Source organism: Physcomitrium patens, chromosome 14, assembly GCF_059467195.1.
Source record: "Physcomitrium patens ecotype Gransden chromosome 14, ASM5946719v1, whole genome shotgun sequence".
NCBI lineage: Eukaryota > Viridiplantae > Streptophyta > Bryopsida > Funariales > Funariaceae > Physcomitrium > Physcomitrium patens.
Window position 1 is genome coordinate 5,258,798 of NC_143423.1, and position 14,282 is coordinate 5,273,079.

General features: G+C 40.5%; 2 protein-coding genes across 2 annotated transcripts; both read right to left on the minus strand.

Moving 5' to 3' along the window:
* Window positions 1-409: 409 nt before the first annotated feature.
* On the minus strand, window positions 410-1,889 carry LOC112291143 (signal recognition particle 9 kDa protein). Its single transcript, XM_024538197.3, has 4 exons — window positions 1,761-1,889; window positions 1,439-1,507; window positions 766-859; window positions 410-603 (listed from the first exon to the last, which is right to left on the minus strand). The coding sequence occupies exons 1-4, from the start codon at window positions 1,830-1,832 to the stop codon at window positions 527-529; spliced, it is 312 nt and encodes a 103-aa protein (XP_024393965.3). The 5' UTR covers window positions 1,833-1,889; the 3' UTR covers window positions 410-526.
* A 3,313-nt stretch (window positions 1,890-5,202) lies between these two features.
* LOC112290960 (uncharacterized) lies at window positions 5,203-13,679 on the minus strand. The gene is made up of 19 exons (XM_073538624.2): window positions 12,148-13,679; window positions 11,618-11,737; window positions 11,312-11,374; window positions 10,885-11,164; window positions 10,602-10,731; window positions 10,060-10,177; window positions 9,730-9,789; window positions 9,338-9,390; window positions 8,659-8,858; window positions 8,127-8,322; window positions 7,849-7,909; window positions 7,571-7,627; window positions 7,147-7,404; window positions 6,922-6,986; window positions 6,713-6,769; window positions 6,408-6,501; window positions 5,916-6,056; window positions 5,698-5,780; window positions 5,203-5,528 (listed from the first exon to the last, which is right to left on the minus strand). Exons 1-19 carry the CDS (start codon window positions 12,646-12,648, stop codon window positions 5,420-5,422), a joined length of 2,646 nt encoding a protein of 881 aa, XP_073394725.1. The 5' UTR covers window positions 12,649-13,679; the 3' UTR covers window positions 5,203-5,419.
* Window positions 13,680-14,282: the final 603 nt, after the last annotated feature.

Genomic DNA, 14,282 nt, shown 5'->3' on the forward strand with positions numbered 1-14,282 from the left:
CAACCTTTCTTATTTCTTTTACTTATCACTTCTACATTTTTACAAACTCCCATAAATATTGCATTTTTGTGACCAGAAACAGGACCCAAATTGTCATATGAGACAAAAAAACACGAAAAAAAACTAAAACGTCCGAAAGGACTAGTGCAGTTTTAGGTTCAATGTACCGTATTCAGAATAACGCCGAAGAAATGCATACAATTGTCTTATCCCGTGATAGAATTCATGCACTTGTTGAGTTTCAAATGGATATTTGTTTGAAGTGAAACAGAGTTTTACCTGCCATTCAATGAGATTTAACTCAACCTTTAACTTCCATCTCCTCGACATTAGGTTAAGATCCTGCAAACCAAATAGACAGAAACGCGACGAAGAGAATCATACCAGAAACTCAAACTAGTAAGAGGTGTGAAGCAACTGCTGATAATGTATTGACGCCTTTTTAATATACTCGCCCAGAAAAAGGAGGGGGATACGCTTCAACAGAACACAAAGGACTACCCAACTAACTATAGAATCCATAAATTCATTGTCTCCGTCCTCTTCCTTTCTTTGACGGTGGCGGCGCTACTAGCTCCTTGGGCAAGTCTTCCGGGACCTCAGCTGCCATCGTTGAAAAGAAATCAAGATTTCAGCGGCAAATGAATTCATGAGAAATAAAAAAAATTACTAAAAAGCAAGAAAACCGAGTTAGCCTAATTCATTTGTACATTCACTTAAGAATCCACATCACAGAACAAGTCAAAAATGAGACATAGTACACACCATCTGGTCCTCGGGCCATCATACTAAAAAATGTATTATTCAGCTTCTCCATCTTCCTTATGTCCTGAGCTTGATCTGTCTTGAACTTCAGACACTGCAAAACCAAATGACAATCTAGCCCCTCAATTTATAAAGATACGCAAATTAGCTACTTCATACATAAGAAAACGTTGGTCGCGCAAAATGTCCACCTGCGAAATTAAATCGTGTACATTAACACAAACAATTCCAACTGTAGAGGGTATTAGAGCGACTGGAAGACTAAGCGTTGTGGCTCTATCAGCTTTCTTACACGTATTATTTATATTCCGCAACGCATTGTTGTGCATAGCAACCTGAATTCTTTACTTAATGTGCGTAAGGACATAAATACAGTCACCGCATAAATTAAGTATCCATGGTAAAGCCCAACTCCAGATCAGAAGAGTATGTTTCACATACAACGAAAAACCCAAAACCGTCTCTTACGGTTTTTAGGAAACTAAATTACACAACTAAATCCCCAAAACCTGGAAGAACCAAAATTGTAGCGAAGCTACTAACAAAATCAGCAAACTTCATCACATCTCCTTCAACTCAATAAGTAAGGAAATTAAGAGACAGCGAGCTCTGGCAACCAAATCAACGCAGCTCACAGGGTCCAAAGAGAGTAATTACAGAGAATAAAACGCACCACTTTGTCATCAGTGACTTTGAGAACAAGTTTGCCATCACAATGCCTGTATTTCATTACATACCGCGTCTAAATCACTGAAATTAAGGCTTCAACCTCATTCCATCATATTCCACATCCCAAACACCGAAAAAGAGAAAAACAAAACAAAATAAAATAAAACAAAATGTGAGACCATCCACCTCTTCCACGGATTACTTGCAAAGAAACATGCTATCTATCCCCATCCTGCACTAGCTCACCCACAACCCAGACCCACAACCCTAAAATCCCTTCATGGTCGCTACTCCCAGCACACTACACAGAAAAGAGCGGTGGATACAGCAACAGGATCGGAGCGGAAGAGCGCAGATGAGCGTGCTTGAAAATCGTCCCAATTCTCGATGTACACCATCGCTGCTTGCGATGACGCTCCGCTGATCCTCCTCGTCCTCCTCGTCCCTGTTGTCTCCCCGATTGCATTGCTCCTCATCCCCCTTCCACCACTTTCTACGTGGGTGGATGACATCAGCCCTAATAAAAGCCCCGATTTTTGTACCCGGAGCTTCCTCCCTCCTTTCATAATGTCGGTACTTTTAACCTCTAGGGTTCGGTTTATTGTTTCTCATGAATACGATACCTTTTGTGTATAAAATGCACACCCATTGAGCTTCTCAGAGTGATGGTTGCTCGTTTTTGCTTCAACATGTTCAATGTCTGTATAAGAAAAACAATGACAGTGAGTTGAAGCACTGCATTCTCAAGCTGCATTTTATTGAAAGTTTGTCTGCATTTGTACATGCACGTCACAAACAATTATTTAATTAAGCAGTTTTAGCTTTGTTTGTAACGATTACAATGCATATAGGGTGGTGCATGTAATTCTTTGTCCACTTTGCTTCCTGTTCAGATGCAAAATTAATTTCATTTTCATCGTAAGTTTTGAAAATTAAATAGAAGGTGGGTAGGGAACCTTGGATATAGCAAGATATTGCACCTAAGTTTTCTTGTCCATGCAACTGTTACATTGATGCACAAACACTACTACTGCTTCGTTTTATAGTGAGTCAATGACACAACATTAATAAATATAAATAGGTCTTTTACAATTTCATATAATTTATGTCGTTAATTATGAATTTAGTATAAATATCTATTGGTGCTTTCTTTTCATGTAATAATTTCTATCACAACATGGAAGAATTTATTAGTAAAAAAATATAAAAATATACAAAATACAATTAACACTGTTATGTAAAAAGTTCACAAATCATATATATATATAATATATTATTATTTTTACTGTTTTTTCTTTTTAATTTAATAATAATTTAATAATATTAATATTAAAAAATAATTTATTATTATAATTATTGTGCTAAACCATATTCTAACTTAGAAGTACATAATTTAACAAACTATGATATTAATGTAATTGAGATATTGTAATCATAGATTGTATTGTTTGAAATAATAATCTTACGAACATTATGTTGCATTTTGTGTGTGTGTGTGTGTGTATACATATATATATATATATATATAAATATACAAGTTTCTTAACAAATGTTTGAAATATTAATTTTTTAATGATTATTCTGTAATATTGGATAGTATAATGTGCTCAAGCATGTCAAATAGGAACTATGTAATGAAAATAATGTGACAAATATAGACATTCTTAGTATACTTGCGGACACCTATGGTTTTGTTACAATTATCCATAAATGCTCTACCAACTTTATATTTTAATTACTGTTTTTCTTGAATACACATCTTTTTGTTGATGGTAGAAGATATGGATTTTTTTATTTTTATTTTTTATTTTGAAAAAGCAATTTTACCAAAGTAGGTAATGACATCATGGAACAATAGTACGATTCTTATTATAAAAACCATAAAACATAGCATTGTTAACTCTACAACATACTTTCACCTATAATACAATATGCACAATATCTTGAGTGCTTTGCAGTTGTACTTACAGATTGCAAATACTTAAAGAGTGGCTATTCAACATTTGTATGCAATGCTCTACATTAACTTGCATAGATACAAGGCACACACTTAAAACTTTGTTGTTTATTTGCATAACTTGAGAATGTTTAGGGGGACCAATTAAAACTTTAGTCAATAGAAACTTGTTATTTGCATATGGGAATTTATCACTCACAAGTAGTTGGGTCATTTAGATTGGTTTGATTGATTGATTGATTGATTACATATATATATATTATATCTTTCTTGTAGGTTTTATTAGATAAGGATTTATAATAAAACTATTATTATTATCTTTCTTGTAACTATATAACTATATATATATATATATATATACATTTATTTGGATCAATCAATATATATATATATATATATATAGATGTATTTTATATAATTTCATTTCAAGTAAAATTTTATTAGTTCATATTACAATCTATCACTCATAAGTGTGTGTATATATATATATATATATATATATATATAATTTTGTAATGTGATTTCATTTCACATCTGATAATTTCAAATATTGTTGTATATGTTTTAGCATGTATGATTTGTCTTACATCTTTGAAGTTTTTTTTTTTTTTTTTTTTTCGTAAATAACTAAAAAAAATGATTATTTTTACTCGATCATTCTTGGGCAAGTAAAATGAAATATGATTTTATATTTAAAATACTTCAAGAAAAAAATAAAAATGTAGACTTATAATCCGCTTATTTTCTCCAGTATGATTGACAAAATTGAAATGCCTATAATTTATTTGTTCTGTTTTAATATAATATTAAAAAATGAAAAAATAAAATTACCCCAAAGCAGCATTGATTGAGATTGATTCTACTCTACAAATAAATAAGATCATTTACAAATAACTCGTATGTTTTAAAAATAAATATATATATATATATATATATATATATATATATTATAAAAATATATTACAAAAAAAATATATATATATATATATATATATATATATTTTCAATCTTTAGTTGTGACTTGTGTTGAATAGAGATACAAATATTACGACATTGAAAACAAATAATCGTACTAATGATATAAATATACTACAAACAAGCATTATTGAGTATTTTGTAAAGTATGTGTCTATTCAGTATCCCCTGTTAATAATCTCTCATGTGTACTAAAAATGTCTTTAAATATATCAACAATATTTATTTCACCTACAAGCAGCATGTTTGTAATCACAACTAAAATACAAAGCCGTTTTTCTTACCATTGGTCGCAACTTTTTTAAAATGTTTAACTTTTCAAACTCTGTACCACATAGACGTCCATTTCACTACATCGCTGCATTGGTACTACAAAGTGACTTGTAGTTAATACCAATACAGATACTTTGTTACCTTGTTATGCACAAAGGAGAGTTAAAAAATTTCACTCATTAAAAGACCGTACAAATATTTTCTTTCAATTTTTTTATTCCCGTGGACTTCAACTATAAGTACCGATAGTTTTTGCTTTTCATTGAATTTTATAATCTTCACACATTATTATTTTTCTTTTGTAAAACTTATATTGGTTCACAAACGTGCACGTAACATATCGTGTCAATTCCATCCACTACATTATGCTATGATTTTAGCTGTTTTTGTACAAACTGCAATTTCATGAAGATTTATCTTGAATTATGCACTGATGGGCTAAGATCTTTAGTACGAATCTTACCAAAATGTGCGAACTGCGATTTCTGATAACCTTGGTGGATACTGCGATAGATCACAATCATCCGACAACAATCTAAAATGCACTCTCTCCAAACAATAGCTGAAGCTAAGGATCCCAAACGAACATAATACCGCATGTTCTGGTCCCATTATACATCAAAGTTCCAAAATTTATCATGTCATCTGTATTTAGGATCACAAGAATGAGCCCGTATAGAGAGTATCCCTAAATCCTGACTTCATCTGAAAGTACTCGCGAGTCAACCAATTTGCACAAGTGGCGAACATTGAGCTCTTTACAAACCACTTAGAAGTGCTTTACTTGAGCCTGAAGCAGGTTGTATGAACATATTTTCGAACTGTCCATTGAAAGTTGCAGAAAAACCTCCTCAAAACAGTGCCCAAAACTGGGTGAGCCGGCAGTCCTCTGGATAGTGCATCCATAGTCAGAGCACCATCACATATTATGCAGACACAACCATCACGACTCTGTCGTTGAATCCTATTTCTGTGCAGCAAGAGGAAATTTGAGGGCGTCTAAGAAAATATGTGCTTTTTTACTTCTGCAGTTGACATAATTGCCCATTGCCCCTTACAGTGTCATTGGAGTGATCGCTTTCCCCAGCATACGCGTGCCCGTAAACGTCATCAAACGTATAGTCGTGCAAATTCTTTTCAACTGCACCAAACAAGCCCACAATTTACACGAAGCTTTTACAAAATGTTGCACAAAATCAACCAACTCTTAGTTCCCCTCCACATAAGACGCAGACAAGAAACTGACAATTGTTTTGGAAAGAAGAGAACTACTGACCTGGTCCTCTGGCACTCGGCTGAATCCAAACTTGTTGATCCAAATAGATTCTGTATTTTTGGCCGTAGGGAGAACCAACCGTTCCACACTCAGCACCCCGAGAAGCCTCTCAATTGTTGTCATCAGAGCTTTGCAGAAACCCTGTCAGCCGTAATGCAGAGGGATTCAAACAAAACACCACTGCAAATCTAAAACTCAGATGTATCATTCATCACCTCCTCACTAGTGCAATTGGTTCAACAGAAATAAAGCATCGCTCAATCACTGTGTTCAATTGTTCACATCTTAAAACTTCCGAACATATGAACATGCAGATGTGCAAGAAAGCATGCCCGTCTTGTCCTATCCATAGTTCCGCTATCGTAATCTCTAAAACATATCTTTACTACCAGCATTAACAACACCGCTGCTGACTGCCGATACCCCGTGCCCAGAATACAAGTCACCAACTAGCGACTGTAAACACAAGCAGAAATTGATAGCAGACATTACCTGGCCCTGGTGTGGAAGGCTAGTAGCTATCAAAGGAACTTCCGCAATTTCCCGACCAAAGATTTGCAGTAGAGCTGCTGAAACTACCTTCTCACTACAATCCACACAAAACCCACTTTTGTATTTACATGATGCTAACCGAATCTTAAATCGACCAAAGCAGAACCTCAATGAAAGAGAGAAAACAAGCACCTATAACATTTGACTCATTTTTGTTACCATCGTCATAAAAGCATCCCCAATCAGACAGATTTGCAATAATTTCTTGACAGATGATTCACATAAAAATTCAGACAGGAGCTTACTTGAGCTTAAGAACGACGCAGAAAACACCTTCGAAATCGTGATCTTTTGCCCTTCGACTGCACACGACAAGAGCTACATTCAGCGAATGAATATCTTCGTGACACTTCACATTCACCACAGTTACAGTACAACACTTTTCCCGACAGCATTAATGTTCAACATCCATTGACGCAAGATCTCAACTCCAAACTCCGCATGCAAGGCATACCTCTGAACCATGAGAGGGATCAAATTCTTTCCAGTTTTTGCATCCCTGATTGGATCCGAACATTCCTGTGGACGAAACAGGAGTATGCGTCGACGGTGAGTAGTTTCCAACGACAAGCCACAAATAAGGGAGATTAATATCATCAATAGACTGTCAAGATACAAATTCAAATTCATTCATGTGCCTAAAACATTTTGAAAGTAAAAAATGATTAGCAAGACGTACTGTAAAAATATTCGCAGCTTCGGCGAGAGTCTGAACATTGGCAGAGCTACCACCCTCGCCGCACAGAATTTGCCATCCGAACCTCGGATTACTGGACTCCAATTTCACCTTCACACTGCTCTGCTGCTGCCGACTCTCCAACAACTCACTTATTATGCTGTTGGACAGTAGCTCCGGCCCGTTCGCTACTAATTGTGTCAGAATTTCATCTATGACCTTGCAATCCTTCTGACAGAACCATTCTCCCTCTGGCAGCTCCTGTGAAGTGATACAATGTCGTTGCATGAGGATATTTGGGTCAGTGAATCCATTGACTTTCCATGTTATCCTGCATCCAATCGAAAGCTTGCAAGGTCGCACGTAAAAAACACCATCCCTATTCATTTCATATTTTTTGCTACACAACATGAGAGATGGCACTCACGTTAAGGTCGTCTACGCCTGAATCTTTTAAACAGCTAACATGATATTCTCGTCCACACTGCCAACAATGATAAAAGCTCAGTAAATAACGTGATTCATTAGTCAAGCCTCCTCGAACAGCAGGTAAACTCTGACAGGCAAAACCTTATATGTGAAGAATCCGACAGTTTCCTACGCTTCCCTTCATGGATCCCCAGAGAGATCACACAGCTAGTAGCTAAATATCATGATGTGACAATGAAACCTAGTGCCAGGTAGCATTTGGTTCAGGCTCCTCACTTGATCACAAACTAGAATCGTCATGCCATCAACGAAACCTGTCTTGCTCAGATTCCATTTCCTGTCGATGCAACAATGAAAACGGTTGATACAGCAAGTAAATCAATTATACAATATTCTGGAATCCCGCAATGAAAGCAGAAAACCAACCACTACAGATTTCATGTCTTTATGACTACAAGACCTGTAACAACACTCTCATATGGACATCCACCTCTTCACTAACAGTTTTGAGTTCCAAAGCCAATAATATCTGCATAAGATAAACCACCACTTACTTGCAGATTGCACAACCCCCAACCTCTCTAGGTCCTTCCAAATGGCGTACGCAACGACCTTTCTCGTCTGTTTCTGCAATGTTGGACATTCCCTCTATAATCTTGTCAGTTCCCTTGTGTCCATTTTGTGCCACCTTGAGACTGTCCTGTCGGCACATTCGACAATACCACCTGCCCTCGGAATCTGTCTCCATTCCTGGACCATCGTTATGCACGACGCAGAAATCAATGTAAAGTTAACAACCGATTTAATACATGCGTAGACTTCATTTCTTGGCATATATAAATTCTGAAATTATCTCAATGCTGCTTAAAATTGCAAAAGCAGAGTTGCTACTAACAAACCTTCCTCCAACTAAAGCGAGAATCGATACCAGGCAAGCAACTCACATCTTCTCCACTACAATTTCGAGCCAAAAACAGTACTGCAAATTCCAAACTTCGCTCTATCCACAAGCATCTGCAGCTACTTGTTTAAACAAATTTACAACGCAGAAACATAGATCGCTCTTGCAGAATCACTTATCCCCACCTTTGGTACATTTGTCGCACCATGCTTCCTCACAACTGTGGCAACGCTTCAGTTCACCGCTATTGCTACATTCATAGCAACACACCTCTCCAGCACGTGCATCACGCTTTTCTTTCTCACCCAGCTTGTTCTTATCCGCCAACTCTTTGCTAACGTCTTTCAGGGAACGGCCATCCGCGACCAACAAGATGTTCCCATACCTGTCATATTCATCACTGATTTCAGCATATTTTATACCAACGTGATAATATTCACTGTATGTGCCAACATATGCTCAAAATCACTTGTTCAGTAGATGTTTCAGTAAAGTACTCAACAGCGTCTAAAACCATGTTTAGTACGTGGTCAATTAAGCTCCAAGCAATGACTATTCCCTCTCCCTGACAAAGTTCAACTAAATGGTCATTGCATTCCCAAAGACTTGATCATGATTTAGTGAACAACAAAATAAAAATCAAGCTCTATCACTGTAGCGCAGACAAACATAAACCCACTCCATCAATGGACCAGATTCTCGCTGTCAGACATAAGTTCGAGAATTAGTTGCCCAAATTGCATTAATCTCTAAGCCTATCGAAATCTAAATGATAATCCTGAATACTCAATCTCGTAAGACTAAAACATCAACTGGCCAATAACTGCCACATCGTATGTGCAACGAAGAAGAATGAGCACTTACGGGTTTCGACGAGCCTCACAACCAGCATGTTGTTCGAACTCATAGCAGCTTATCTGTGAAACATCAAAAAGTCTATTACAGAACTTCATTTCCTCGATTGACGTCCTCACCACGTCCGCTTCCCTTGCCAAGAAACATTATACATGCCATCTTACTGATTGCGGGACATGAAACCGCCACAACTATTTTGAGCGTTCCTAATTTTCGATACGAGAGAGGATTCATGCACCAGGCTGAATTTCTCTCAACTGATTTTGCAGACGTTCAGTTTCATTGCAGAATATGCAGCTAAACCAAGATGCCAATAAGCAGTATAAATTGTTTGAACACCATGATGGGTAACTCTCACCACAAGAAGCTTAGGATTAAATTCGAAGCACAATGAAACTAACCTCTTTGTTACAGCAACTGCAGCATATACCTTCACCTCGTTTCACACCTTTCAGTTTCAGCTGCCACAAAGAAATCCTTCGAATAAGAGCAAACCGCTTTCCTCCAACTAAAGAATCCACTAACCAACTTTGAAATGGTTACCATGGACATTGACCAAGACACTCTTTAAGTTACTAAACAAACACTCCGCGAAAGTGAAGGATCCCGTACTGTATCGAACAGCTGATGTTTGCATCACGTGCTTCTCAGACTACGCTGCGTGATATTGTCGCAGCCAACACAACTGAGGAGCACAAAAACTTGCGACCTGAAGAGATAACACCAAGTACCTGGGATTTTGTATAATAGCCAAGTTCTGTACCATCCACCAATCCACCAGGCAAGAAAAGAGCTTTGCGCAAATGCGCATCTCGGTTCAATCTGGCCGACGCTGTTGTGGCTTTGTCCCTGCAAAGCTCACCAAACCCATTTAAAAATTGCTTCAAGTAGCATTCATACCCAAAGTCTCACAAGATGTACTCTTTGAAGCGCTAATTGATGCATATCCCTGTGGATCTCTCAGGAGATTAGAATAAAACAAAAACTCAGCATTAAGGAGCCCAATGGCATAAGTACTAGCAGAGAATAGGAAGCCGTGCCCGGTTTTCATAACGCAATGGATCACATAATCTTGCATTGAAATAAGAGTAATATTCGAAACCCTCACGACAGACCCCAAAATAAAAATAAAAACAAAAACAAAAAAACAAAACAAAAAGACAAACAAACAAACAAATAAACAACACTTTGCCTTCTTGAGTGCTCACGATTAATTGTAGAACGCAAGCACTCCACTACTAATCCACTTCCAGGCATCGTATTGCACCCTCACCTCACTTCGGAATCCTCAGTTCCAGCAGAGATGGAGCGCTTTACTTTCGCTGCAGCATGACGCTTTTTCGTTTTCTCACACTTGCCACAAAACCAGTCGCCAAGTTGTGGGTTCGCACTTCCAACACATCCTGGAAGTTTAAATTGCACACAGACATTATACATGAGGCTCAAGAAGATAAACACACGTGCGTAACTACTGGATCAATCGAACTTCTCCGGCACAAGACATCATTTTCACATCTCCTGAACAAAACGCACATTAAGGAATTTGTTACACGTACGAGAATGTGAGACTACAGAGCATCTTGCTCCTTTGCAATAGATTAGGTCACCCTCTTCTGAACCCCCGCACTCTGCGCAAGTAACCTTGCTCTTTTCAACACCTTGAATATCTCCTATGGCCATCTTTAAAGCTCTTAGTATGTTGTCTCCACAATCTGCTGCTTCTTGGCCAGCGCTCAGAACGTCCCGAAGATTCTTCCCATTCTCTAGGTAAATGTTGTCGCTTGGGTGATGAGAAGTACTTCCTGAATGTGCCTCAAACGCCGAAATAGAAACTATCTGCATAAACTCTCTCAGTAACCACAGCCAAAATATTAACAAGGAATCCGCATTTCACCATTCGTCTGTAAAAAAAACTACATCGAAAATATTGCTGAACTACATTACGACCAATTACAAAGTTTCAGAGTTGTGTTATCAACGTACCATCGAACCCTTACAATTCCGGCAGTTGCACTGCACACCCATGTCTTTCAGCATTCCTGTGAGCTGTTCGAAGGATAACCAATGAACACATCAGAAAATCAATGTCACAACTGCTTGTGATACCACAACAGTATCATGAACAACCAAGTATCATACTGCACCAAACACTCCAGACTTGGAAAACTAGACAAGCCCACATTCACTTCATCCGAGATTTCTAGCAGCATTAACCAACAAAACAATATGGGTTGCAAAAATTACTCTACTAAAACTCAGGGAAAACCAAGACTTATCATGTGCACATACTTGCATGCCACGACAAGAGCAGCGCACAAAATGCCCCTCCATAAGCTTGGTTGCCATCAGCTCCTTCGCGTTTCTTGGTGCCTTCAGCAACTTGTCTCCAATTGGGACCATAGACTTCAGCTGCTTCCCAACATCACAAACCCACGTTAGCTAAGTTCTTGTAACGTATTATCGTGGCAATTTTTACACTAACAAGTTGCTCTCTAGTTGCAACACTTCCCAGAGTTCGTAGGAACTTACTCTCAGCGCGAAACCCTTTAAGCGTATCGTTGCCAGAGTTGAAATAATCAGACCAACTAGGCAAGAGGAAGAAATAACATGCTGCCCTAAAGTGGAAAGAAATCGATACACTACACCAGGAGGCTGGGCAACGACATGCTCAATGATATGCTTGCAATGTTTTAGCGCCCAAATAGACTACACGCAGTGTGGCTTAAAATATTCTCAAACATTACAAATATCATGAAGGGCACATATAGCGAGCATATACATTCCAAATCAAAATATATTGACATATCAATTACACCAACCTTGGTGGCAGCTACACGCGAGGCCTGACTAGGACGCACAAGAACATCGTCTCCTTCTTCGGGACTCTCTGGACCATCGGAGCCTTCCTCACTCTCCAATGCAGGAACGGCATGTGGTACCCTAGAATTCATGTAATGGATAGTCTTGGACTTCCTCTTTCGAGACCTGCCGTTCTTCACGGACCGGTCTGTGTCCTGTGCCAAGCCACTGTCACTAATCTCACCAGGGTCTTTCGCTGGCTGAGCATTTCGCCCTTGGGCTTCATCCGATTCCGGCACTGCCATTTTCTTGGATACGTTTCCATTCGGGACATGTGCCTCGACGTTCGGCGATAGTTCTTCTCCTTTGCCATGCGCATCCACCATAACCTCGTCTTTGTCTTGATGGTCCGACACACCCGTATTAACGTCAAGACTCTTTGCATCATTGCTATCTGCCGCATCGTTCGATGAACACATCCTCGACGAATGCTCCGCGTCGTCGTCACCCGAAACGACCATTTTTGACGTCACACCGTACTTTGTTAATACCGCAACTAATGTCCACAATGATGTCGACTTCTGCCAACCCTTGCCTGCTGCAGGTTTGCGCCCCCATAACCTCCTTGGACCCTGCTGGTTCTTTAACTCCTAATCGACTCTCAGCAACCACACAAACTGTCAACGCCCGCCCCTAAAAAATTTAATTACCATCTTCGGAAACCTGCGCGAGGCAAAGCGAAAGGAAACCCAGCATGTTTCCTCTGCTGCTGCTGTCGTCGACAATCAACCATCTATGAATGCACAATCGGCCACACACGATCGATCATCCTAAACGACACTACGTATCATCACAATGCAAGCTTCGCAACAGGTCTGACTGTTCCTAACCCATGATCAACAACCACCTAGACCTCAAGCGAGACAGCAAAACCGGCCGGGTGCCGTGGAGTAGACCATAGCTGGCTCCTGATGCCTCGCTTCTTGCACATCCGTTGCAATCTATTCACGACACCTCGGACTCACACGTTACGCACCAAGTCCCCGGCACCCGCAATTCGTACCCTAAAGTCCCGGCCCGGGGTCGGACATCAGCAGCCTATTGTAATTGAGTGACCAGTCAGTCGCCGCCGTGCCTGTCAACCTCGTACAACTCGCAACGTCACGGCCGTCCCACCCACCTTTCGAGAGCCTTTCTCTTCTCGCGTCTCGCCTCGGTCTGCCCGGCGTTGCAGGTCCGATCCCCGACACGCCATCCCCGCCGGCCACACACACACACACCTCACCCCTCCGACCCGTTCGTCCGGCCCAGCGGCAGAGTCTAGCCCAAACTCCCAGCAGTAATAGTGCGCATGAATTCTCGTGCGTCATGCCATGCTTCCTCCTCCACGCTGCTGCAGCTCCTATCTCTCTCCAGCGTAACTTCCACACCGGTGATCTCAATTGTCCGGTAGGTCGGTCAGTCGGTCGGTCCAAGGCTCTTGCCGACGCCCTGCCCCTCCTGCTCCTCCATCCCTCTCTCCCTCGCACGTCGCCACCAGTCAAAACAGACGTCCAAGCTGAGGTAACCAGCCACCCGATGCTCCTCCTCCTGCTCCTCGTGATCGCGCGCCCGTCCACCGGTCCGACCACCCGCGTTTCCTCCGCTCTCCGCTGCCGAGCGACCCGTCCCGAATCCCCATGCAACCCCCTGCTGTCATACGCGACGGCGACGATCGCCCTAGTGAGTAATCGCCCGGGCAGTAATTCCATGGAGGCCATGGGAGATACGCTTCCGCGAATCGCCGAACCGCCCCCTACGACGTCAGCTTCGCTGTGCGGGGTGCCTCGGGGTGCGTGAGCGGCGTCGGAGACAAGGCGATGCATGACATCAATTCCAAACAAGATTCGATTGCAGCACCGGAGCAGCAGGAGCAGGATGAGAAAGAGCAGTCCTGCCTCATGACCAATGATCTCTTGCGCCACTACCGTATGCCGTAGAAACATGTATGCTGCTTCTGGTGCTGCCCCTAAGGCCCGATTCTAGCTCGGATTCTGCCCGTCTCGTCATGGACCCCCCCGTCAGTCTGTCGGTCTGTCTCCGCCATCCCGTTCTCTCCGCTTGGGGATACATCTGCCTGCTGCTGCCATCGCCATCGCATGCATGGTGCTCCCCT